At 37.3% G+C, this 27,322-nt stretch overlaps 1 protein-coding gene and 1 long non-coding RNA gene across 2 annotated transcripts in view; one reads left to right on the forward strand and one right to left on the reverse strand.

The window, feature by feature from the left end:
- LOC136801046 (uncharacterized) overlaps nucleotides 1-27,322 on the forward strand; it is a 53,421-nt gene that overhangs the window by 18,866 nt on the left and 7,233 nt on the right. The window contains exons 33-63 of the mRNA XM_067057674.1: nucleotides 800-1,015; nucleotides 1,500-1,756; nucleotides 1,941-2,123; nucleotides 4,426-4,590; nucleotides 5,178-5,348; nucleotides 5,655-5,709; nucleotides 6,260-6,586; nucleotides 6,981-7,141; nucleotides 7,359-7,456; nucleotides 7,753-7,963; nucleotides 8,184-8,348; nucleotides 8,773-8,957; nucleotides 9,383-9,561; nucleotides 10,301-10,548; nucleotides 11,044-11,186; nucleotides 11,372-11,434; nucleotides 12,123-12,219; nucleotides 12,938-13,117; nucleotides 13,612-13,686; nucleotides 14,042-14,097; nucleotides 14,453-14,656; nucleotides 14,878-15,027; nucleotides 15,784-15,888; nucleotides 16,169-16,276; nucleotides 16,819-16,978; nucleotides 18,150-18,265; nucleotides 18,670-18,725; nucleotides 19,258-19,343; nucleotides 20,620-20,733; nucleotides 21,562-21,740; nucleotides 22,084-22,135. Coding sequence (XP_066913775.1) covers nucleotides 800-1,015; nucleotides 1,500-1,756; nucleotides 1,941-2,123; nucleotides 4,426-4,590; nucleotides 5,178-5,348; nucleotides 5,655-5,709; nucleotides 6,260-6,586; nucleotides 6,981-7,141; nucleotides 7,359-7,456; nucleotides 7,753-7,963; nucleotides 8,184-8,348; nucleotides 8,773-8,957; nucleotides 9,383-9,561; nucleotides 10,301-10,548; nucleotides 11,044-11,186; nucleotides 11,372-11,434; nucleotides 12,123-12,219; nucleotides 12,938-13,117; nucleotides 13,612-13,686; nucleotides 14,042-14,097; nucleotides 14,453-14,656; nucleotides 14,878-15,027; nucleotides 15,784-15,888; nucleotides 16,169-16,276; nucleotides 16,819-16,978; nucleotides 18,150-18,265; nucleotides 18,670-18,725; nucleotides 19,258-19,343; nucleotides 20,620-20,733; nucleotides 21,562-21,740; nucleotides 22,084-22,135 — 4,565 coding nt within the window. The remainder of the gene's footprint in view (nucleotides 1-799; nucleotides 1,016-1,499; nucleotides 1,757-1,940; nucleotides 2,124-4,425; nucleotides 4,591-5,177; nucleotides 5,349-5,654; nucleotides 5,710-6,259; nucleotides 6,587-6,980; nucleotides 7,142-7,358; nucleotides 7,457-7,752; nucleotides 7,964-8,183; nucleotides 8,349-8,772; nucleotides 8,958-9,382; nucleotides 9,562-10,300; nucleotides 10,549-11,043; nucleotides 11,187-11,371; nucleotides 11,435-12,122; nucleotides 12,220-12,937; nucleotides 13,118-13,611; nucleotides 13,687-14,041; nucleotides 14,098-14,452; nucleotides 14,657-14,877; nucleotides 15,028-15,783; nucleotides 15,889-16,168; nucleotides 16,277-16,818; nucleotides 16,979-18,149; nucleotides 18,266-18,669; nucleotides 18,726-19,257; nucleotides 19,344-20,619; nucleotides 20,734-21,561; nucleotides 21,741-22,083; nucleotides 22,136-27,322) is intronic.
- On the reverse strand, nucleotides 24,379-25,197 carry LOC136800996 (uncharacterized). Its single transcript, XR_010845783.1, has 2 exons — nucleotides 25,083-25,197; nucleotides 24,379-24,554 (listed from the first exon to the last, which is right to left on the reverse strand). It is a non-coding gene; the product is annotated as an uncharacterized lncRNA (long non-coding RNA).

The raw sequence follows: 27,322 nt of genomic DNA on the forward strand, positions 1-27,322 counted from the left end.
ATCTTCAAAGATCTTAACTTTTCATTTTTGGGAAAGGTTAACAAATTCCCCTCTAAGCGAAAGCGAATCAAATAGCTTAAAATATACCACGTGATAGGCTCCAATCTCACCTTGTTGGGCTGTTCACTCCCAGACGGTCTAAGCCCCGGGGGGGGGGTACTAGGCAAGATGGGTTATGAGGATGCTCCGCAGGTACCTTTTTGAAATCCACGAGTCCAGGTAGGTCGCAAAAAAACAAAATAGAAAATCATATTTAGCGTGCTATTTTTGGAAAATTTGGGAAAAGAAATTTGAGAAAATTTTTGAATTTCAGTCCCATTCAGGGTCACTTTTTTCGCAAATTTCGAGTCCCACGTAGGGTCCATTTTTCGAACTTCAGCGGAGCACCCTCGTCGGTCGACAAGGGTAGTACCCCCCCCCCCCCCCGAGGTCTTAGCATGGTAAAAGTATTTTCATGTTGCCATGCTTTCTTTACAGTTTTATCAATGAAGAAAGCGTACCTCTTTTTACAGTTGACTTTCTCTACTTCGATCTTCAAGGGACTAAAATTATTTTTCGAATTAGAGAAGGATTCGAGTAACAGAAAGTATTTTATACTAATGTCTAACTCAGGGGAATAATATTTTAGTTCGAATTAATTATACAAAGATTTGAAAAGTAGAGGATCAAGTTCGAGAGAGTTGACTGTTGTTGTTAACAAATTTTTCGGATTTCTAAAAGAAAATCGCGGAATTTGCGCTATTGCGCTATAACAAACTTATTCGTTGTACTTATATTATGATAACCAACTTTATTACAGAGATTTGAATAACAACAAGATCACACTCTTACCAAGTGGTGTGTTTCGTAGCAACGTAAAGATGGCAACCCTATTCATGGAAAACAATTTGATCAAGACTATTGAGAATGGAGCTTTTGACTTTGACGGCGAATCACCTTTACAAACAATCAAGTTCGGAGGGAATGATATCGATCGCGTTCCTCCTTTTGGTTACCTTCCTAAACTAAGACAAATGTAAGCCTCCCCCTCTTTTTAAAATGAATGATTTTTCGTTCCCGGGGTTGGGGGATGAGGGGTGGTACGTTTTTTCAAAAGAACACCCAAAGCCTACATTTTGAGTTTTAACCCAATTGTTCTTAAGTTCACCATCTTGTAAGAATTACTTTACAATTTTCTAAGAAATTGGGAATTTTAGAGCCGCGAAGCCTTTAAATGTTCTTAACTTGTTCTTATATAGTTGTTCTTATAAAAAACCTGTACTTAGATAAAATCTTGCTGATTCAAACTCGGACGGGGAATCTTGTTTTGTTCGAATACAAACAGATTCGAATTATAGAAATTATTTCAGGAGGTGACGAGGATTAGAAATTAATTCGAATAATTGTAGTTCGAATTTAGCTAGAGTCAATACTATTCTTCTATATGTACGACTTTATCGAAACTGATTGGTCTTTTTAAACAACTCTTGTGCTAAAACAAGCCTCCTTTCATTTAACAGCTTCTTACATGGTGTCAAAACCATATCCAGAGACTCAATCAGCAATCTTCCAGACCTCAACTTTATTGCCATCAGCTCCACTCAAGTACAATGTGATTGTCATCTCTTTGATGCTTTATACACCTTTATAAGGAGAAATCTCGGCAATACTGTGGCGCCACCGGCAATGTGCACCAACCCACCACAGTTGGCGATACCTCCTTTTATGATCATTAATGCTGATGCAATGAGGTTAAGGAGCAAAGACTTCATCTGTAGTAAGTAGCAATTCAGTTGGCTCGTCAAAGTTTTTTAAGTCTTTGGATGTTCTTAACATTTTTGAGTTTTAAGCACACTTAGCACATTTAAGAACATTAACATCAAGTTAAAACTTGAAAATTTTTGGATGCTGTTATTATAATTTGTTTGCAATTATCTTGATTTTTCTTTTCTTTTCCACAGCACCAACAGAGTTGAACGCGACAGCACCATTCGATTACACCATACACATTCGCTACAAACAACCTGTCAGCGTTTTCCCTTTCGTTGATCTAAACATCACGACTTTCAATAATCAATCAGAGGTTGGGTTTAGCACTGTCTACAATGCAATCTGTCAAACGGATGGATATCCTTCTATCAAAGGTGTGTAAAGTCACAATTATAAGCGGTTGTAACATGAAGGTAGAGCACCCAGTTACAGTGTGCAAGGTAGTGGGTTCATCCCCGGCCTGGCCAAACCAAAGATTTCGTACTCAGTACAAGATGGTACTTGATACTTCTCTGCTTGATGTCCAGCAAATAAGGGAAGATTCGAGGATAAGTGGAGAAAATCAGGGAAAGGAATGGCGCCCTCATAAGGGAGCCTTCAATTGCGATCGCAAACTTGCTTGCTTTTTTAAATTCAAACCCAATGATTTTAAATCTTTTCCCAGTTTATCAACCTTTGAATATTGGTGGATATCTGAGTTTTGAAGAGTTTTGAAAGGCTCGTTCCCACTTACATATAATTACCTGTTTGATTTTGTATCTGAAAGTAAAGTGACTTTAGAAAGCCAGGATCTGATATCATTTTGATAACTTGATTAGCATAATTAACATATAGCATAATCCAGACATAGTTAACAAGAAATTGTGGAAACTGATATTATCCCGTAGCAATAATTCGTGTCATCACATAACAACCATATGTACTGCACAAAATTTCCAGCTCATTAGACATCGAAAGCTCCGCTCAAGTACAAACGTAATGCTATCAACAGTGACCTCTCACGAGCTTCCAAAATGTCATCTCACTTCGAAACAGAGAAAACGATAATAACCAATAAGTTTACTCGTGCCGATTACCCCAAACCGTTTATCCGTAGTGTCATAAAAAGATTCGAAGACAAACAAAGATTGCCACCACAAACTAATCAAGCTGAACCAGCAGAAGCAGCAAAAGATAAAGTATACTTTGACATACCTATAGTGTCGAGAATGAAAAACTTTCAAAACACTTTCTAAATAAATTCAGAAAATTTACTAATGACAACTACATGCCGATAATTATGTGGAAAACAAGAAAAGTCAAAACACTATCTACGCTCAAAGATCAAAACCCTCATCCATCGTGTAGAATTTATGAAGGTACGTGCGTATGTGGAGAAAAATACATCGGTGAAACCAACCGTAACGTAGCAACTAGATGGGGAGAACACGAAAACCCAAAACACAATTCAGAACCGGCAAGAAACCTCCAGACAAACCCAACGCATTCATTTAGCTGGAAATCGTTACTTAGTGCTTCAACATTTGACAATAAACGTAAAACTTTAGAAGCCTTTTTTATTGCCACCGAAGGACCTTCTCTCAACAATCAATTAGAGACGAAAAAACTAATCCTTTTTAAACATGGAATCACATGAGACGCATTTCATTAATAGTTTTCTTTCTTATTTATTCCCAAACGTGTAACATATTTTATGACATTTTTATTCGATTTTAATTGCTTTTAATTATCTATTTTTTTCCAATTTTCTAAATGAATTTGTTTTTTCTCTTGTACAATAATATTTGATAACTGATGATGGCGTAAGCCGAAAAGCTTTTTATCTTTTTTAAAATAAAATTTTACTTGTCTAAATACTGCACAGATCATAAACGACTCTAGTCTATAATAACTATTGAACATTAAAGGGTTGGTCAAACCATGGAGGTAATAAAAATATAGATGGATGGTCAATGCCTTTTGTTCTATTCTGATTTATCATCGGAAGCAAACAGCTGTTTGTTGCTTTGGGAATAAGATGATTAATTTTGGGTATACTCGTAGGAATATTTAAGATGAATGAAAAGACATTACATTTTTAACAAGTATATTGAAATATAACAGCCTTGTCATGAAAAATTGAAAAAAAGTTCTCATAATAAGCACAATTCTCCAAACTTCTAGGGGAAGCTGCCCATAAAGCCATCGATAGATTTAAAAAAGAATTACGTGTTACGATTAGGAACCTTGTATCGATCATTTGTCAGAGTATGAAAACGCTCCCACTTAGACGTGAAGTTTTAAGATAAGAACTTCAATGAAATGTGATGCAACTCTCAATGTTAACAAAATGCCAGCCCAAAAATGTGTCCTTATGAAATTAATATACTCTTTTAGTCCTACATCAGTTGAAACTATTTCGAATCGCATTTTAACAAGGAATTTCGGCAAAATTAAGTTTTTCAAAATCAACCAAACAGTCTCTTTCTGTTCTTATAAATTAATAAATTGATGTTTTTTGCTTCCAATGATGGTACATCAAAGAAAAGCCGCTTTGAATAGATTTATAAAAGATTTCAACGACCATTTAGATCATTACCGAGACGTTTTCTCTCCATCTATATCTTTATTACCTTCATGGTCAAACGTCGAAGCCACACATTTATGCAATATAAACCTTTCATTTTTCTTGAACAGGAAGTGCGAAGGACAATGACACCATTGTTATTTCTGGTCAAAACATCGTGTTACCAGGACGTCAGTATTCATGTTACATCTTTGCTAATGTTTCCAATGGCAACGGAACTTGGTGGATCAGCGCCAACACTTACAACGTTTTCGTAACGACGAGAGAAGAAAAAGGTTTTTTTATATTTTTCCGAGCTGGCACACAACGTTGTTATAACGTTCAACTAACGTTGATGACAACGTTGTGTCAGCTGGGTTACTCTCATTATAGGCAATGGTAGAAGAGCATTTTTGCGCAGATCCTTGTGATCTTCAAAACAAGCATTGCCTATATATTTGGTTTAAGATTTTTTCGGCAACTAAACCCCGCCAGAGCAAGGGATTGATTTCTTAATCTTGAAATATGCGAGGTTAATTAATATTACTCTGGATGATATCTCGAAGGGAAGAGAAAAAAGAACACCTATAACTCAGTTGGGAAACTGTAGAAGGAAAGTGAAAGTCTGCACGTGGTGTACTCTTCTTTCTTCTTATAATGTAATGGTTTAATAAAAAAGAGCTTAAGGGTGGAATCCTAGTACTTTCTTTGTTTTCGGGGTAAACATTTTTTCAATTCTGGCAATAATTATTACTTTTAATCTATCATTTGTATTAAAAGTGATTTCAAAGATACTGAAGTTGAGCCAGTGCGGTTAGCACGTTCGACAGTTTATATATTTGTCATTTGTTATAAGTGAATAATACTATTATTTCTTTAACAGCCAAAGTAACAACTTGTCTTAACGGAGACGCGTACGAGTGTCAAACATTGAGTGGACCACACTTTCCATGCAATGTTGGATGTGATGTTAACGCTTCGAATACACTCCAACCAAACACGTGCAATGGAGATGGCTGTTGTACTTTTTGTTACCAGGGCTGCATCAAGTGCAGTGAGTTTACTCCTTATCATTGTGCGAATCGACGTGTTTTTCTCAAAAAACCTTTTAATGAATTATTTTTAATGCCACAACTGCCTCGTTTTGAAACTATTACCCAAGTTGATCGAACTCGAGTGTTATTTTTATAGATATAGCAAAGTACTTTTATAGATAAAGTAAATGTTTTATGGGAATAATCATCATAGCAATATATGAGAATAATGAATGTTCTGGAAAGAATGATGATTGCGAGATATCGTTAAAATGAATATATTTCAATTACGAGACATTGTCAGCATCAAATTTTTTTCTTCACAGATACCAGTGGTGTGACGGAGAGAATGGAACTACAAATAACCTACTATGATTTCGAGTAGGTCCTTACGAATCGGCTACAGTTGACGCTCTCTAATTCGATTTTGCGGGGATTGGATTTTCATCGAATAAGTGAGCATATCGAACAGCAGAAAGTCTTTTAGGAGAGCTTCTTGTTGACGGTGGGTTTCAATATTATCGAATAATGGAGCGTACCCGATAGTAGAACGTCGAATTAGAGAGCGTCAACTGTATTTCAGAAAGAGATTTCACCCCTTACCCTCTCATATCATTTATCTCCTGGAATCTCCCGTTCATTTAAACATTGACAGCTCTTGAAGGTGAAAAAATAATCTCCTCGACATGATTGGTCGGGGGGGGGGTATAATTGTATTCCTGAATAGACTCTATTTTTCTTTGTTTTTTTTGTCGTGACATTTATGTGCGCAACTCCGAAAATTAAATTTTGGTTTTCATCATGTTGTTGGTTCACCAATACTTTGCGCTCAAATGCCCCATAATTTTCGTTAAGCTTACAATATTTTTATACTGGTCAACTAGTGATTTTCTACTGCAAATTTCAAATCATTTTTTACTTTTATTTGCAGAGCGACAGATCCGGACTTTGACAACGTGAAATATATAGCTGACAAATTTATCAATCCTCTATATATCTTCAGTCCCTTTGGAAGTCTATTGGCGATATCCCCTCACCCTACAGGGGATTCCTTTTCCAACTGGTTCCGAGGGACATCACCAAACAATAAGGAGATTCCCTCCTCTTTGACACTTCTTTCCAACGGCAACTTAGATTCTTTGAATGATGATCGAAAGATTTTTAAATATTGGAGTGATTCATATTGGCCTTTGAATGGGAAAGGATTTCAAGCACAAGGTCAAAAAGATTGCACGACCAAAGCTTTACAAAATCAAGGGTAGGTATATTGATATTTCGGTTACTTTGAAACCTGCTCAAAGAAGTTAATTATTGAGTTCATGACTCCTGAAAAAGCAAAGTTCAAAGTAGTCTCGTCGATTAAAAAACTACTGCAAGGCTTAGTAACCTTAAAAAATAATTTTAAATGTATAATTTACAATAACATTGAACCTGAAAAAATCAATACAGTAGCTCTTAACACCTCGATTTGTCTTCACATATATAGTGGAGTCTGACACATGCCGAACACAAATTTATTCAAGTTTATAAAAATCCAGTTATGAAGTAAGGTTTATAAAGTATTGTTAACTGAAATGACCATAAAACTTGTTCGAGTTACGGAGACATTCGAGGTTGAGAGGCTCCACTGTATTGTGTCTTTCCATTTTCAGCTTCACATCCACTATTCGGAGCGTCTTCACTTACCAAAAGACAGAGCGCTTTGTATTTGCTGGTGGTGAAGAATTATGGGTATTTATCAATGGTGTCATGGTTTTGCAGATTATCCATGATCCTTCAGTAGCCTCGATTCCATGCAAGTCAATAAAATTAGGTGAATATTTGATAGTACATCATGATCTTTCACATTCGTAAAGAAAAATAATGAATACATAAATATTCTTAAAAAGTAATGAAGTATCAATGACATACCTGTTGCCATTGGAAGGTCTTCCATCGATTTTGTTGCGTCTCTGTTTTGGTTGATTTTCCTTAATAATACACCAGACAAAATCATGTTATCTATTGTATCTTCTCATCTCATTCAACAGAAAACGGCACACTCACACCAATGGGTGGCCACATTGTGAACGGGGAATGTGTTCTCAACGAGACTCTGGTGGACGAACAAGTTTCATTGACCTTGAAGGTATGAAAGTATTTCTTATATTCTTGATATCCACTTTTCCAACGCATTCGGTTGGTTGACTAAAACAGTTTTGACTCGCAAAATCGAGGACGGTAAAAATGCCGATTTACAGTCGTCCTTAGTCAATCAGCTAAGCTGAAGCTAACCGTCCCCGTTGTAGAAAAACACGCATAAACTTGTTAGTGTTTCTATAACGCATGAATCCGTGATTAGCGGGCGAAAACTTGATGGTGACATATTGACATGTTTTGAGAAAATTTCAAAATTTCACTAGAAATACTTTTTCTTCATTTTAGAAAGGCAATCGATATTCTCTTGAAATATTCCACGCGGAAAGATTCGCTTGTCATTCACAATTCCTCTTTTACGAGAGTGGTGTTGACTTTGTGAGCCTCGAAGAACAGAAAGGTGACCAACCAAAGATCGATTTCGATTTTGAAGTAGAAGAAAATGTGCCGGTGGAACGAATCATTGGGGAAATCATTTTGGCCGACCCTTTCTCTATCGGTAAAACAAAAATATTATTTTCTCGAGTGCAACAGACACTCGTTATCTCTTGAACATTTTTTAATGTGGCTTTGTGGCTCGTATTGAAATTAATTTAGTTAATTAGCTCTTGCTAACACTGACCAGTTTATTTGAACTAATAGGTTTTAATGCGATTTTTCAGATAATCTTTTCTCCGGACAAATAATTGAGAATTTGAAACTTTTTAATCAATTTGCAGGTCCGATCGAAGCTCAAGTGACGTCAGGAAACGGGGAAGATCGCTTCGACTTGAAAGAAAACATTACATCGATATATTTCAATTCCGTCAATAGCAACCCAGTGATGTCACCGAATGATTATTCAATGGAATTACACGGAGAAACTATAACTCTTTGTAAAACAAGTATGTATTTTTTATGAAACTTCTCTACTAGTTTGATTTGCAAGCCAAGCTTTAAAACATGCCAGTCAGTTACGGCGTATCTAAATATAATCTATGGTTGATTCGTCTGTTTCGGTACTTTACAAGAGAAATTGATTCTTATCCTACCCGAAAATTACAATTTTGAAGCTGAAATAACCCTTATAGGACTCTTCGTGCGACCCACTGAGTTCTTTTTGGAGATTTTTCAATCTCGAGCTGACTTTTAGACATACTTTTACGTATTTTTTTTGTTTGACTGTCCAAAAGGCATAAATAAAATCAAACAAAATCCACCTACACGGTGACAGACAGGCTAATGGCGTATTTCTTCCACAAATAACTTGAATTATATTTGAAAAGATTGTTCAATCACAAATAACTACATTTCTTCCGTCTTTCATAGGTACTACCTCCATCCCTCCAATACCGAAAACACAACCCATGCCGCAAACTTTTCCGTCCATCCCAACCATCTCAGCACTACTCGTCTTGAAGAACTCGTTAGATCATGAAGCAACCAAGTCATATTTGTTACGCATGGTTGTCAAGGATATTGGGAATGGATTAATGGGAAACCTTACCATCCAGGTGTCTTGAAAATTTTCATTTTTACCCTTTATACATAGATACTCTACATTTTCTTCAGGCTTTACCTGTTGAGCTCTTCCCGCTAGTTTACACTTGATTGATTCACTAAATAAAAGATCTAATACAACGTCGTCCCCGTGTATCCCAGGCTTTGTTTTCGTTACTATGATGGTCGCCAGATAAAACCCTGGTGTTGGCTGATGCGAGCTCCCCCCTCTCAAAAGAATTTGTCGCAAAAAGTCTGACGTTACAAAAGATTAACTGCTATGTACATCTGCATCCGAAAAACAGGGTTTTGTCGGGCTCTATCAATTACCATATAAAAAGCTGATAATACGCCGGAGAATGAGGATAGCCCTAATATTTATATGTGATGATTTGTCAGTTTAGTTACCCTATTAAAAGAATAGTTCACTTTCTTCTAGATTACAGTCAAAGACATAAACGATCATTGCCCGGTGATTTCCGGCAATCAGACATCATATGGTTATCAACCGAGCCCGGTACTTCAGATGAACCCTTTGTTGGACCTTCAAGCGAATGATTTCGATTCAGAAGAAAATGGTCACGTGACATATAAAGTTAGTGACGTAAAGGAGTTGATGTGAGTTTTATCTTTATATTTAAACAGACATGCACGTTCGCTTTTCACGTCCTTTCTCAGGGGGTAATGTTAGAGTTGCGACCGTAGTACAGTGGTAGAGCATCCGGCTACGGTTTGCAAGGTTGTGGGTTCAACCCCCAGCCGGGTCATACCAAAGATTCCCAAAATGGTACTTGATGCCTCTCTGCTTGATGCTCAGCAATTAAGAGAAAGATCAAGGGTAAGTGGAGAAATCCAGGGAGAAAGAGTGGCGCCCTCCCCTACCTTCGGGTAGATAGCTATCGAAAGAGGAGCCTTCGGGTCGCCTCCGACTGCGGTCGCAGACTTACTTACTTAGAGTTGCTCACGACCCTTTCGGGGATTTGGTGTAATGTAATGAATTACTGTAATGAATACATCAAAAACTATGACCAGCTGATTATAGTTTACTTGCCTACCCTCTTCAGCATCTTAGTATTCTACCTTGATAGGGGAAAGATCCTTAACGAATACACCTATAAACTCTTAGCTGTTAAGGTGAATGGTAACAAAATTACAAGGAAGATTGTTTTCTACGACAGTACCGAAAAACCTAAAAATACCGCGCGCCGAGAAAAAAATATTCCTTGCAAATTCATTACCGGTCTCCTAGAAGGCCGACCGCGCAGCGGAGGGTTGATAGGACAATGTATGAATAGGTTGTTTTTTGGGTATCTATTCGGGACACACGAGAAAATTGTTTTTTGATTTGCCTCACTAGACCAACTTTGACAGCAAAGAAATACATCGTAGGTAACCAGAGTGAAGTTGTTTGGGTGAACGAGACCACGCAATATTTTCTCTCCATTCACGTCTTTGCTTTGGATAATGGGACACCGAGACGCGGCGATTACGTCATCTTCAACGTGACGTATAATGTGACGTGTCATCGATTTGCGCGCGTCCGCGTCAATGAGACAAGCGGTGAAGTTTTCTTTGAAGCTCCTGGAATGACTTTGTCCAGCGAATGTAAGTTTCTTCGTTTGTAGAAGTTTCATCATCAATCTAATGTACACTAAATGACTTTTCTTCATGACCATCATGCTGAATCGAAAGCTTTATAAATTCAGTCTCGATTACTCCTTCCTCATTACTTTACAAGCAAGAAAGCTTGAGCAGCAACGCACGGTATTTTACCACATTACAATTTGCAAAAGAAACATCTCTATTTTGACCAGAAAAAAAGTGCCTTGAATAATCTGTTTTAGGAAAAAAGCTGTTTTGGAAATGATTTTTTTATAAGAGAAATTTCCGTCAGAAACATTCTGGGGAAACTGTGTCTTTTTGTTGACTGTACTCTGATACAATTTCCGGGGAAATTTTCCGGGGCAGGGGTTCTTTCAGGATGTGATACTTCTGTCACGGAAAGCAAAACAGCTAGAGTTTACAGTAGCTGGAATAAATATCTTTGATATAAGGAAGAGTTAATCGTTCACTTCGAAATTCTGTGAAACTCTCTTATAGCTTCTCAAGAATGTACAGGTTGTAAAGCTGGTTTTTATTGCCCTGGTAACAGCCAAGAATTGAGGTGTGGTTTTGATGAAGAGACGAAACATCAATATTCGTTCGGAATGGCCGCTCGATGTTCCACGTGTCCTCAAGGATGGGTAAGGTTGGAAGTTTTTCATTCTTTCCGCTAGCCAAAATCTTTGTCCGGAGGTTCTTTTGAAAGTGGCGGTACCCTGATGGTAGCACTACTCATTAGAGGTGTATTTGAAATCAACTTTTCTACATGTGTGATGATGTGTGATTTTGTATTCGATTGTTGACCCTCAGTCTCTTTCTTTTTCAGTTATGTCACAAAGGATTGATCGCTAAATGTCCTGCCAGTACATACGCTACGTGTAATGATACGGTAAAACACCTTGTATCTGTGACCCGTTCAGATCTGTCCCGGTGGATAACCCGGTGAAAAAAAATTAAAAAGGGGCCTAAGTTTAAGTCCCACTTACTCTTAGGTTCCAAATAAACGCCCCCCCCCGCTTGTTAATTTTCCAACCCCCCGGACCTTATTAGGACCCCCCCCCCCTTTATTAATCTCTAAGAATATTTTCAGCTGTCAAAGAGAAGACCCCTTATTTTGCCTGATTTTAGCCTATTTTTACCTATTTTTGGGTTCAGAATACACTTCCAACCCCGGGAATTAGGCCCCCCCCCGTTTATTAAAATCTAGAAAATTTTCCAACCCCCCCCCCGTTTATTTGGAACCTAAGAGTAACAATGAGTGAATCCGGTCAAAATATATCGAAATTTTTCACCCCAACCACAACTAGAAATAACTTAACCATTACGTCCCATTGAGTTTGAAGCCGTGAAAGGGCTAACGAGGAATCTTAAACCTTTCCCAGGGAAGAAAAAGTTTAAGCATTTTAAGATTTGCAGCTCATTTTGAACGAAAGTCCGTCTGAATACATGATCACTCCTTCATCAGTTATGCGTCCAACGAAGCGCCCATTCGGAGCTTTAAAACTCAGTATTCTAAAGGCTCAGTTCTCATAAATAAATAAATATAAATATACATTAGTATTTTATTCTTTCATCAGTTTTGTCCAACGAAGTGCACGCAATGTCCACCGGGGACGTATTGTTTTGAAGGCAAAGTGTACGACTGTCGACCTGGTACTTACTCTGATGGTTCAGGTGAGATATTGGACGCCTCTAATAAATAGCTATAGAATTTATATGTTTTCTACGACAGTCTTTATCCTGACTGAAGGCGGCAGTAAATCAGCACTTTCGACTTGTTTTAAATCGCCTCAGTCACTTTTTTGTCCTCAAAAGGCAGGGCAATAAACACTCAACAGCAAACATGCTCCCATGTCAACAAAAGGTTATAGTCTTTTGTAAGACATTGATAGTTGAATTTAGAACCCAAATGTGTTGTCTATTGGATAGTCCTTTTAATTAATTCCAAAACGATACTTGGATGGTTTTTCTTTTACATTGAATATGTTGATGATCAACATTGATACATATGTTAATGATCTTTGGTATTTAAAAAAGAATTTAAAGTTCGGGCTAGAATTGCGATTTCAGTATTTCCACTTTATTTCATTTGGTATTCCAATTAGAGAGATTCACTGGTTTCTAGGCTATATTCTCAGCCTCATTTAATTAATTTTGATCCTAAGGGTCTTGGAGGTCCTGCTCAGTTTTAAGTCTAATGTTAAACTCATAGTGAAAAATACTAAAAAGATTTGTTAAGGGATTTGAAATAAAACTTTTGTTTTGGGTTCCTTGACACTTTTAACAAAAAAATAATACATCCCAGGAGTAACTTAGATCACTTAGAATCACTAATGGTGTTTAAAATTGTGCAAAGAATTCACCCTTTTTATCAATATGACTTTTATTGTAGGGAACTGCAAGTTATGTGAGCCTGGTTCGTACAACACCAACTATCGTCAAGCATCATGCTCGTGTTGTGAAGCAGGTTACTATAGCACGTACATGAAGACAGCGTGTGAACCATGTCCACAAAATGAATATTCAATGGGAAATTGTGATGAATGTAAAACATGTCCTGCGGGAACTGATTGTAAGACAAACATGTTTTTTACGAGATAAACTATTATGAAATGACGAGGCTACGATTGCCAATACTAAGAACAAGTAAAGAACATTCGAAGGCTTCACAGACTTAATTTATTAGGAAATTGTACAAATATTGAAAAATAAAAACACTTTTAGGCTGAAAACTCAAGAGGCTAAGAACATCTTAAGGCTTCAAAAACTTTAGCTGTTCCTATTTGTAATATACTATGATTGCTTCAACTTCAAAGTAAGAGTTCAATACATATTGCTCAATGACTGGATTGGGCTACCTATGATAAAAAGAAGTCAAATTTTAAGCCTGACAAGTCTACCACGTTACTCATTTCTGGTATTCAAACTTTCGAAAATCTGACGTAAATGAGAGCAACATGGCGGACAAGCAGACTAGACACTTTCCCTCAAAGTCTGTAAGCCCTTAGCCTATCGTTTCTTCAGAAAATCATGTTTTGGGAATAAATATCCCATTTTTGTTTACAGGTGGATGTGCTGTTTCACCCTGTTCTCCAGGTGTCGTCTGCCGTAACATCGGACTTGGTGGTTACAAGTGTGAAGGTATGGTTTCCTAATGAAGTATTTGATATATGTTTTTGGCTTTAACATGGTTTCTATTGGGCTACTATAAATAAAACAGATTTCATACCATACCCATGTTGAGTTATAGAGATTTGAGAAATAGTAAACTTTACCAAATCCTGTCGGATTTGAATATTTTTAAAGACACCCCTATGCGCGTTAACAAATTCACCGTTTTGTGTCGAAAAAAGCCAGGACGTGCCTATTGATATGTCGATATTTGGATACGAGCATTAGTCTGAGCAAATTACATAATCGTGATACCCACAGGAAATAATTTGAAAACCGTCAAAATTAAATTACTTGATTCGAATAATCATTTTTTCTCCTATAGGCTGTTTACAAGGATTCATCAATACTTCAAATAACCAATGTATCGATGTAAACGAGGTCTGAGTTTATTTTTTAGGATTGTCTTTTAAGAGGAGGACAAAGTGAAGTCCAGCTGGTTGTTTCAAATTCTGTTCTTCAAGGAGCTTATGTATAACACTGCACACCACTGCCTGTCTCTACTTTTAATGAAATATTCTGCCTGAAATATTCACGCGAATTTTACTGGTTGCACTCTGTAAATGTTTATCCTCATTAGAAATAGAATTGAAACCTTATCGTCAATTCCCCTCTGACACTAGAAATTTTAGAAGATCCGCAATAATTGAATTCTATATAGCCAGAAATTTTCTAATTTTTACCCAGGTTCTGCGTCATATTTCAATTTCAACTGGATGAAAAATTTATTTTTTAGTGTGACGAGAACCCTTGTTTCGGAGAATGCATTAACCTGGTACCAGGGTACAGATGTGCTGGATGTCCCCCTGGGTACGTAGGTACGGCACCTGGAGGATTTGGTGCAGATTTCGCACGAAACAACAAACAAAATTGCACTGATGTTAATGAATGTTCGCAACAGAATTTATGTGACCCAAACTCCTTTTGTATAAACACCCAGGTTAGGTTTTATTATAATATCTGCTTTTTCCGCTTTCAAAGCCTTGAAAAACATGGTTGCTTATCTGAAAGGTCATAGCTTTAACGAAATTTTTATGAAAAGCCTTAACTCGGCGAGAACATTCAGAATATAATTCTTCGTGTCCGTCATAAAGCAAATTTAGTTTTCAATAACTTTTGGTGCTATGAACAATTTAGATGAAGTTCTTATCTCATTTCTAGGGAGGATATTACTGTGGATCTTGTAAAGCTGGCTACGTTGGCTCTGGTAACGGAACTTGTCAGTTGGGAGATTTCTGTGCTATTGGTAAACACAATTGTCATGAGAATGCGACTTGTTTTCCAATATCGGCTGGTAAATTCAAATGCAAGGTTTGTGAACGTTTTCATTTTGAGTTATTTTTCATACGCCCGATAAACGAATTAGTTTAAATGCAGTCTTCGTTTACTGTATCCTCTAAATGGACTTTATTTTTAACAAATCTGATAAAGCAGAGAATCCTTTACCCTTTCGCTACTAGTCCATCTAACTTTTTTCGTAGATGCCAAAGTTCCTTTTTCGACAAATTTTGGTAATTAATCTTTTCTTTTTCTGTGAGGAGAAATTTCTCAGGACGATTTTTCACTAATTCGAGGCTAACTTGGGTGCGCGGAAACTTTAAAAAAATGATCGAAAATGCTGAATCATTTTGCTACAAATTTAAGTTAAAATTAAAGCAGGTTAAAATTCAATCGAGATAGAGTTTGACACTTTCTGATTTAAACTCGTGGGTCTTAGAAATGTCTGGCTGGGGTTCGAAGTTGGAACCACCAAAGAAATTTCTCTTGTTGACGATCTCTTTTGTTAGTATGTCTCTTCAAGTGAAAAAACGGAAGAGTGAACAGACCTAACGAGTTAGTTGCTTGGAAGTTTTTGCGTTATTTACGGCCGTACCTGGCGTAAGGTCAAGTTTTGCATTGTCGAATGAAGGGGCCGATGTAAAATGGGCCGATGATAAGGTAAATAAAAATGAAACTTTCATAAAGGGTTTTTTGTTACTGTGCTTTGGAGTTGTTTATCATCCGTTGTCTATAGTCGTTTAGCATGCTAGGTAGACTTTTAAAATTTGATTTTTTTTATTTGAGCAGTGCAAAGACGGTTTCGCAGGAGACGGGATCGCTTGTGGTCCTGATGAAGATTATGATGGCGTCAGCAGTTTCGGTGTCCCATGTAGCGCCAAGTCGTGCAAAATTGTAAGTGCTTTATCCCTATGCAGCGCCAAAGTGAGAAAAAATGTGAGTGCTATATTTCCATGCAGCGCCAAATCGAGTAAAACCATAAATGCTTTATTCCCATGTAGCGCCAGATTATGTATAAAATGATCGGTGCCTTATTCCCACGTAGTATGTAATCGACACCGTAAACATAATTGATACCGTTTATATGTATCTCCTCTCCAACTGAATAAGACGAAATTGACTATTAACTACTGTCACGCTTTCAAACGTTTGATTTTTCCTTTCATTTAACCAGGATAATTGCCAGACAGGATCGAATAGCGGACAGGAAGATTATGATGATGACACTTTGGGAAATGTTTGCGATACTGACGATGATAATGACAACTACCCTGATATATCGGTAATTATTCAATATACTTTCAACTTTAATACAATAATGACGGGTTAGTAAGGGCTGTACTGAGAAATATCGCCCCCGAGGTCACGTAATGACCGAGTTTGCGAGATTGAAGGTCGAATCAGAGAGAGATGGAGTCAACTGTATGCGCTATTTCGACCTTATTTAACATCTTGGTACACTCTCGGTAAACAATTTCCCAAAATTATTATTCTTTTTTGTGTATCTCAATGGATCTTTTTATCACCAAACCTTATCAAGTAAACTCTCTAACTAATTCGATCCGCTACTATTATCGAATCTTTCTCTAATTCGAACTAAGATATTGGTCCTCTCGGCTAGAAATTAGTATATGATACTTAGCGTAATACTAACCTAATCTTTCTCTAATTCGAAGAAAATTCTTGGTCCCATGAAGATCGAATAAGAGAGAGTCAACTGTATGTCAAACCATTGCAGTGATGTTTCTACCTTTCTACTCTACCTGACCCTAACCGAATCGGTGGAAACTAACTTTCATTCATTCCTCTATTCATTCACTCTAGGATAACTGCCCGTTGAAAAAAGGCGCCAATCAAACAGATACCGATGGAGATGGCGTTGGAGACGTTTGTGATAATTGTGTCAGCGCTTCCAATGCTGATCAACAAGATGTCGATCTAGACGGGATTGGCGATGTCTGTGATGATGATATTGATGGTGATGGTACGTAAAGCCTCACTGAACTTTTTTTATGAAGAATAAAAAGGATGTTTAGACGCAGGCGTTTTTTGACATGAATCTTTTCTTCAGAAGAAAATCGGAGACTTTCTGCAAGAGGAGTTGGCCAACCTTATTCCTTGATTTAATCATAGTATAAGAAAGCCGCGGCTGGAATGATAACATCTGAATTTCTGTTGTTCTATCTCTGTCGTATTTGATGACTATTTGTTGATCAAGAAATCAGTAATGTAGCATCTTTAATGGTAAATTTTATTAGTTTGTCGTTAATACTTACTTCTCAGTGCGTTTTAGACATTAATGATATGCCCTTGATAATACACTTGTATTATAAAATCATTGTAAAGGAAAAATCAACTCTAAGAAATTCAAACAAGCACAAAATGGCTGGGCTGAAAGAACTTAAAAATTAATGAGGTGCCTCGAAATGCTTTCACAATATTTCAGTGAAATCTTTTTAGAAATCAATGAAAAAGTACATCAAGATAATACTGTGAAAATTTCAAGCCAGCACCTTCAAAATTTATCATTTAAACTGACAGGAAAGTTGTCATCTTGAATATAGTTCTTATAATTTCAATTTTGGCGAAAAACTATTGTTACCACAAAATACCCATAAAATATGTCTAAAATTAGTTCGAGTGTTCTATTGGGTACAGATTCAAAGATATCTAGCAACAAAAAAAACTTTTTGTGAAGGAAAATAACAGAAAAATTTCAAAAACTATCTACCAATAATAAACTGAGCAACTTGATGTTCTTATAAAGATCGGAGACAGAGATGGAACAGCAATTAACTGAAAAGACAATGCGGTACATATTCCAGCCGCTGCTTTCTTATACTATGATTTAATCACTGGCTTTTATATACTCTGGAACAAGTTTTTGGATCCCGGCCAAGCGAAATCTTTGATCGGAGTTTTTTTAAACCGGTTACCTAATGGTAGCACTACTCAATAAAGGTGAAGTAAATTTTGAACGGAAGATTTCATTGAATTATAAACTGACCCACATCGAGTAATGCTACCATTAGGGTACCACTTGTCAAAAAAAAATTGACCAAAGATGGTGGATATAGCTTGGTCCAGGGTTGATAAAGGTCAATGAATTTAATTCCTTTGAAACTTTTATAGGAGTTTTACCTTTTTACATTCAGGCCGTTTGAATGGCGACGATAATTGTGTTTACGTCAGCAATGTGGACCAATCAGATGCGGATAATGATGGAGTAGGAGATGCTTGTGATACATGTCCTGGTGTTCCTTCAACACTGGTGAGAGAATCATCCTTTTATTGTTCTTATTTAAGTTCTAAAATACACAAATTTGGAAAATACTGGCGGATATCGGAAAAAGATAAATCCGCCAAATTTCCTTTTCGCCAAAACAAATTCATAAGTAGACCTTTTCATAAATCCAAGTCACGAACATCATATGCCTCGTTTTGAAATGAATGCAATGGTGATTAACTCCCAGCGGATTTTATTACAACTACTTTCTGTTCATAAAAAAATCACTTCATGTCTCAAGGAACATGGTCACCATGGAAATTGTTTGAATAAGAGGCAAGTGATGTTCGTGACGTAATTTATGGACAGGTCTATTCAACGCTAATCCAGCCTTTTGGACGAAACTAACTCATCGCCAGTTCACCATGTGATTTTCTATCTTCTAACAGGTGGACAGCAATGATAATGGTTACGCAGATGCTTGTGACGGTTCAAATAATGACAAGTAAGTTCTATAGGCTACTTTCTTCTTTTTTATAGTTGTCAGGTAGGAGTACTTTCCTTGTCGTTTGACGGGTCACTGAGATTAGAAAAAGTTTACTCACTTATTAGTGACCCTAAATGGGAAAAAAATCCTAAAATTTTTAGTGTCTCGTAATTTTTTAAAGAAAAAACACCCTACGGGGATGATTACCGTACCAAGCCCCAAAACCTAAACCCCTTCCCTTGGAGACATTGTCAGAAAGCTTTTATTGAACCAATTCTTTTGTTGAAAATCTAACATAAATATTTCGAACCATGAAATGGTCTTACAGTGTTTTAAACAGGAACCAATTCATATCTGGGAAACAGAGAAATGATGCTCATTGTTTAAGATGCAATGGTCTAATGTTCAACCATCTAACTTTTACAAATTAGCTCCGTCAACTTTAAATGCTCCGATCAGTTAATAGATAGCCGAGTCGGTGTGAAAACAATTGCGGGATTGTCTAAAATTTCTTGATTACTCGGAAAATATCGACTCTAACTCATTTCAGAGACGGTGACAGTGTGATTAATATGTTCGATAATTGCGTGGACACGCCCAACGCTGATCAAAGTGATGTGGATAACGACGGAAAAGGTTCGTCTCATGAACACGTTTTTATAAGAACATCTATAATTTCTGAAGCCACTCGATGTTCTTAACGTTGAGTTTTAAGCCTTAAAAATGCTGTAAAATGTTTTTAATTTCACTATTTTGTGAACACTTTTGCCCATTTCCCTAAGAAATTGTTTGTTTTGGTGTCAATAAAGCCTTAAATTCTTTGGCCAAGCCTTTTGTTCTTATGTTGTTTGTTCTGATAAAAGAACGCGTATCTCTGATCCAAAAAGCAAGGTTAAGCTCGGCAGAAAATTTGCAAACGGGAAATGTATTAGGTTAGTTAAAATACGAAAAACGCATTTTGCTTAGCCTTACAAGACTATGACAATTTCCGTTGAATTTTGTGACTATACCGGTGCTTAACCTCACTAAGATCTGTGTCTTTAAAAATTCGATCTAGTTTCTCGTCCGTTTCTCGAGGCTTTTAAAATACATATCCTTGTAACGTATGTGATATCTAAACATTTAATAGCTTTTTACAAAATAGCCCTGTTGTCAAAAAATCAAAAGAAATAAAAACTTGATTGGATTTCACTTGAATTCTCTCCAGCCTTTTGAAGTGAACCTCAAAACATACATATGAAACATACATTTTGAAGTAAATATAAAGAAATAAGAGGCCCTCAAACAAATGAAGTAGGTTATCAACCAACTCAATAACGCAAGATACACTCTGTGACGGCTTTAGTAAGGCACAGGATGGCATATGTTGGTTGCGAAAATCATTACATGAGATCCTATTCTTATCGATTTGTCATCTCGAGAAGCATATCGCGAAAGGTACCTGATTTCCAACGCTCTGTTGTACCTTTTTATACACAGAAAATTACGTAATCTTGTGTCTTTGGCAGACGGGGGTTTCTCTATTCATGATATGCGCCAATGGAGAGTCTTCTGATAATATTTAAAATTTTGCACCCAATACGTCACTTATACAATAGAAAAAGTGACGTATTTGGGTGGAACAAAAATAGAAAACTTGCATAATTTCGTGAAGTCATTGCAGTTGTGCATATCATGAATTATTAGCTTTTCTAATGGCCGGCCTCCACTTGCGCGTGCTGCGATCGCACCTTTTAGCTTCAATCATTTTTGCTTGGAAAAAAGATTACGTCATAAAAATGTAACGTGCGCTCGAAAAAAAAGTTGAACACACATCAACATTTTTCAACCGTTACGTCAGATTGCGCCAATGGAGTGGCTTCATTTTTCTTTTGACCAATAGCGTGGAAGCTTTCATTGTTTTCTTTTACAGGAGATGTTTGCGACGAAGATAGCGATAACGACGGAGTTAATGATGAAGAAGATAATTGCATGTTCGTCCCAAACCCCTTGCAACAACATTCTCGAAAGGGATATGACCTCTCGTGTAAGTAACTAAGAAATAAGTCGCCTTTCGTTTCTAAGCACTCAATGACAATAATCTACGAGTAGATTTTGATTACTTCACACTGTCACGTCTGTATTCTAAATGTCATGGCTCCATAAGGAATTCTGCCCAGGTTAACGCATATATTCGATCTTTTTCATCCAGATTTGGGAAATTTATATTTAATGAGCTTTGGCGCACGGTGATCGCCTAAAAGAAAGCAATCGCACCAAAAACAAGTGCTAACTGAAAACATAAACATTAAAACCAGCTGCTTTAGCTTTCGCTTTCGTTTAAAAGCAATAGGCAACGCGGTTTTGATTGTTTCGACTAAGTTCAGATCGCCACATTCGACATATTTCTTTAGAGTAGAGTGTGGTTTGTGTAAAACGGGTGATTTGTTATGAGATTAACAACGACAATAACTTTTAGGTAACCAATACATTTTATGCATATGTTACTAGCGTTCAATTTAGATAATGATATGGCTGTAAATTTACCTATAAGGACAGGGTTGTGATTTTTAAGATTGAATGGCAATTGCCTTAACCATATTATTAGCAGGGAATAAAGTCCTAGGTCCTTTGAAAGAACAAAGCGTTATGAATGATTGATAAAAATGCTACTGTGTAAAACGTAATATTCATGGTGTAATGTTTTATTTTGAAGCTGAAGCTAAAACTGAAATACGGAAGCACCCAAAATATAGCTTGGGTGTTTGTCTCCAGTTTTAAATTTGAACAATAAAACTAGTGGCAAACACTCAAGCTATATTTTGGGTGCTTCCGTAGAAAACATTACGTCATGAATTTGATATTCCGTTTACAGCAAATGCGATCGGAGACGCTTGTTTTGATGATTACGATGGCGACGGGACGGACGACGAAATTGATGCATGTCCGCGATTGAAAGGTGTATCCACTACCTCTTTCACTGAATACATGCTGGTGGATCTGGCTGCACCCTCTTCTGTTGAAAAGAAACCTCAATGGTTTGTGGGTGACCAGGTAACTATGTTTTCTTTATAGCTCGAGAGACTTTTGTCCTCAAAAAAAAAAGAGGAAGGAATCATATGCTGAAAATTTCTAAGGTCCAAACCTTATTTATATTGTAGAAAACAGAAAACTAGAATTTTGTAAGTAAAGAATAAAATCGGGCAAAATTTTTGAGGCCCAGCATAATTATTAAAAAATTCTTTAAATTTTGAAAAAAAATTTCGTACAAAAAGAAAACAGTTTATAATTTGATGAGTCTAATATTATCTTTGGGAGGTGGCCTGAAGATGTAACATTTTGTACTTCTTACCTTGCATTATCATCCGTTACCATTGAGAATACTTTTTCATTTCAGGGAAAACACGTGGAACAGAAAGTGCAAACGATGAGACCCTCTCTTCTTCTCGGTAAGTATCATCTGATATTCCGATGGAGGATTGGCGGCCGTCCACGCTAGCCAATTTACCATCAGAGAGGAATGAAAGTCGGCCTTTAATCCCTACATCCTTAGTCAGGAACCGGCCCCCCAACTGGTCAAGAATCCACCCGACCTGGTCAAGAACCGGCCCCCCAACTGGTCAAGAATCCACCCGACCTGGTCAAGAACCGGCCCCCCAACTGGTCAAGAATCCACTCGAACTGGTCAAGAACCGGCCCCCAACTAGTCAAGAATCCACCCGACCTGGTCAAGAACCTGCCCCCCAACTGGTCAACTATCCACCCGAACTGGTCAAGGACCTGCCCCCCCCCCCCCCCCCCAACTGGTCAAGAATCCACCCGACCTGGTCAAGAACCGACCCCCCAACTAGTCAAGAATCCACCCGACCTGGTCAATAACCGGCCCCTCAACTAGTCAACTATCCACCCGAACTGGTCAAGGACCTGCCCCCCAACTGGTAAAGAATCCACCCGACCTGGTCAAGAACCGGCCCCCCAACTGGTCAAGAATCCACCCGACCTGGTCAAGAACCGGCCCCCAACTAGTCAAGAATCCACCCGACCTGGTCAAGAACCGGCCCCCCAACTGGTCAACTATCCACCCGAACTGGTCAAGAACCTACCCCCAAACTGGTCAACAATCCACCCGACCTGGTCAAGAACCAGCCCCCAACTTGTCAAGAATCCACCCGACCTGGTCAAGAACCGGCCCCCCAACTGGTCAAGAATCCACGCATGTCTTGATGAAACTGAATTTTGCAAATCAGCACGATTGATTTGTTTCAAGGGAATTATTTTTGCGAAATTAGATTTTCCCACTTGTAGAATAATCTCAAAAGCCCGTTTTCATGTCCCACTAATCTCAAGAAAATCAGAAAACTGCCTTTCTTAAGAATTAGTTCGCGTCGATGAAAACAACTTTTTTGTGGGAATTCAATTTCGTGAATTTAAGGGTCGTTCGCGAAAATCGCGAACAAATTGGAAGCGCTCAGCTTCTGGTAAAGACATTTGTTGTTTTCTAATTTGTAAACTCAAAGAAAATAACTTTATTTATCATCTTAAGCTGGGAGCCCCGAGTTGAATGTTTGAAAAAATTATGAACTTGTTCAAACATTGTTTCAAACATATTTTTGGATTTTTTTGTTGAAAAGATACAATTTTTGACTCCGCAAACTGTCAAACATTAATTTCAAACATGAAACGTCACGATGTTTGAAGAACAATGTTTGACGGTTTGCTCCCAGCTTTAATCAATATATTTTTTGACGTAGTTGGGTAAGAAGCTTAGTGTGGAAGTTATATATTCAAAAGTTGACGTCACTCAACAAATATGATGACAAAAGAGTATCTTCTTTTTGACGTTATGTCACAAAATACTGTAACGTGCTAAAGCACTGGGCTCAACTTCACTGTACGTGTGAAAGTGGAAAACCCAATTCATGATATGCACCATTGCAATGTCTTCCACGGACCCAACAACTGATTGGTTGAAAGTGACGTATTGACTGATTTTACGTCACTTACAACCAATGAGCTAATGGGTCCATGATGTAATGTCAGAAGACATTGTAGTGGTGCATATCATGAATTGTAAACACTTTTTTAAAACAGGGCGACGGTCACTCGGGATAAGCGAAACCTCATTGTAAACCCAGGGTGACAGGCGCCCGAGATTAAGAATGGTCCAATTGTACAGGGTGATGGTTAAGAATTTTCAATGCCTTTTTTTAATCTCGCGAAAAAGGCTTGCTTTCTCAAAATTCTCAAAGGTTTTGACTTTTTCCCCTCTCAGAGTGGAAAGAATCTAGCCCATGTCATGCCTAATCAAGCCGTCCATAAAGAAAACAGTGATTAAAGGGATACGGTTCGAGGTTAAGGACAAAATAAATCGAGAGGACAACATATTGATTTTAAAAATCCATTGCATATTTCTCTTGAATTGAAATGGTTAAAGTTTGGTGACTGGAAAAAAACAAGTGATAAGAATAAAGAACTCTCATTTACGCCGCATTTTCTTTAAGAATAAGCAAAAAAAAGTATTACATCGCTCGTGATTTCAAATACAGCAATGGTGTGTAAACAAACGTAAAAGTATTTTATCAAACATCAATTCGTTGTCAATTTTCTGATCAAGATTATGATAATGAATTCACTATTCGGAATCTCTTTCGTACTCTTTTATTTAAACGTAAAAGATATCACGGATCAGATATCACTTTATGTCTTAACTGTTGTTTTCTTTTCCGCAAAAAATTAAACTACATAGTATAGCATACAAGTTAAACAAAAGAATAGGGCAAGTCCATGGCCAGTTGTCAAGTTTGAGGGTAGTCATGATTAATTCCTGCAATAATGTTATCCAGAGGCTGATCAAGACCATACCAATCTCTAAAAGAAGGCGAGAGGAAATCAATAATTTTTCGTCAATTCAAGATACCCTTTGGTATGAGTACAGTATGTATCATCCGAAGAAAAACTCCGATTACAAAAAATTTCTATCACCGAGCTGCAAAGTTTTAAGCTGTAAAAAATCAACCTGACCTAGCAAGAGTAGCCTTGCAACCGAGAAAACCCAAACTGAAAGAATAAAAAAACAATCGCGTCTAGAGAGGGTTGGGGGACTTAAAAGCCGAGAATTGGAATAACAATGTCCCGGAAATAGATTGGAAGAATGAGCTAATACTAACACAGTAGAATCAGCAAAATTTCGAATAATCCCCTTTTTGCGGTCATATGAGTCAAGACACAGGTAAATATCGAGGGGTAAATCACTGGAAAAAATTAATTCACTTTTCCGAAAATTCCAAAAATCCTAAAATATCACAAAAATCCCCAAAAATCTCAAAATCCTAGAATAATGAAAAAAATCTCAAAGAATACCTCCTCGGTCAATGTAATGAACAATAGGTAACTTACCTCCACATGAACTCATCCATGTAGTTCTCTTAATCAATTTTCTAGCGCTTAATAAGCCCGCCTTTGGGACATGAAGTTCAAAATTCAATGTAATAAGTAAGGATGTGGGCAATGCAATAAAAGCTTCCAGGGGGTATATAGGGTAGCCAGATGAAAGATGTACGAGGACGGGAAACCAAGTTTTAGTGAAAAAATGACCCTTGATAAAACTCTTTCTGAAAATTTTTCTTCGATTTTCGAAAATTTCCTACTCTTAAATAAACTTTTTGCAATTTTTCTCAAGAAATGAAACAAAATTCCTAAAAATCATAAATTTTTCGACCTTACAAAGACACTACTTTAAAATTTTCAGATTTTGGTAACGTTTGAGAGACTTTGGTTGATGAAAAACCCGACCTTTATCGTTCACACATACCCAGCACCCATTTTTGCCTAAGTACCCCCTCCGATGGAAGTGTACCTGAAAAATAGGGAAAATTTGATCGGTATCGGTATTCGAACAAAAAATTTACAACAGTTGATTGGTGCAAGTAACGTATTGGTAAAAAAAATTACATAATTTCATGAAGTCATTGCAGTGGTGCATAATTTTTGATAAATAACGAGATTGCTCACGGGAATTTTTTGACCCGCATTCCGCGCGATCGTGTTTAATCGCCCGCGCGTGTACGCTCTGCGAATTCTGTCTGCTGTATATGGGTACTGTATGCAAGAAAAAGCTCCTCTCCTCAGTCTTTTGAGACTCTAATGAGATCGGAGACCTAACTCCCCCAGATGAAAATTCTAATTTTACAGGCACTAGCAGGGTTTACAGCCCGTTTGCAACAGTCCCAGTAAAAAGTCCTGTAAATCCCCTGAGAATCGTTGATCGGCTCCCGCATGTTGGAAATGGGCTCTTCCAGAAAAAATCCGTTCATGGGGGGTGGAGGATATATTATTTTTTTCATGAATTACCCCTGGACATTTTGATTTTTAACCCCCTGGACACGGGTTATACCCCTGGACAAACATCAAATCAACCCTGTGGACACAAAAAATTACCCCTGGATATTGGAATTTACCCCCTGGACATTACAATTTTTTGGTATTTTTTCAATACCCCTGGACAATTCATCCTCCACCCCCCATGAACGGATTTTTTTTGGAAGAGCACAATGATCTAAAATCATTTGTTTAAGAAGTTAATACCTTGACAGGGTAAATAAAATTATACAGGTCATGGCAAATAAAGATATTGTATATTTTATCATTGTCCATTTGTCGTTGCATCTTTAGTGGCCGAGTGGTTAAGGTGTTGATCTGGAAGGTTTGTGAAGGCCATTTTCGAGAATTCGAATCCTATACGGTGCGTTGGAGTTTGCGTTATTTTGTCAGCATTGACCAAACTTTTTCTGGTTTTATGAGCTCTTATTAATATTTTTGAAAATCCCCGTTATATTTTTAAGAAAAAAGTTTCTAAGTGGTGTCACCTCAGTGCAGTTTGACTCAAGTCGTCAAGTACAGTATTTCACCACAAGTGAAAAAAAAGCAGCTAAAAAATGATTGACAAGTCTAAAAAATGATTGACATGTGCGGGTTTTCTCACGCGGGTTAAAAATTCTCGTGAGCAATCTCGTTATTTATCAGAATGTGTGCATATCCTGAATTCGTGATATGATATGTACCATTGCAATGTCTTCTGTAGACATTACATCATAAATGCACTCAGCAGCTGATTGGTTTTAAGTGACGTAAAATAAGCTGCCAATCAGTTATTTGGTCCGTGGAAGATATTGTGATGGTGCATATCATGAATCAGCCTGATTCATTTTTTCACTTCGTTCTTGGTACGAGCTACAACTAAGTGACGAACATAATGGTTTTCGGAAAGATAGGGGAACAACTGAAGGAATTTACACAATCGCAAACGGATCCAACAGATTACTGATCGAAAAAGAGAGCCCCTATTTATCATTTTCGTCGACCTGACAGTAGCATTCGACCACATCCCTCGTGACTGGCATTTCGAGTCGATTCGTTTGCGATTCGATAACCGTCAATCACCCACACTATTCGACATTCTTGAAAAACTTTATAAAAATAAGTCTGACTTACGAAGATGCAAATAAAAAGTTTCAAACCTCATCTGGTGTTCGACAAGGAGGACCAGAAAGTCCCTTCTTGTTCCATCTTTATATTGACTTTGTCATGAGACTCTTCAAAGAAAAATCAAATGATATCAACTTTTTCAAACACAAATA

Source organism: Clytia hemisphaerica, unplaced genomic scaffold (genome assembly GCF_902728285.1).
Source record: "Clytia hemisphaerica strain Z4C2 unplaced genomic scaffold, Clytia hemisphaerica genome assembly, whole genome shotgun sequence".
NCBI classification, from domain to species: domain Eukaryota; kingdom Metazoa; phylum Cnidaria; class Hydrozoa; order Leptothecata; family Clytiidae; genus Clytia; species Clytia hemisphaerica.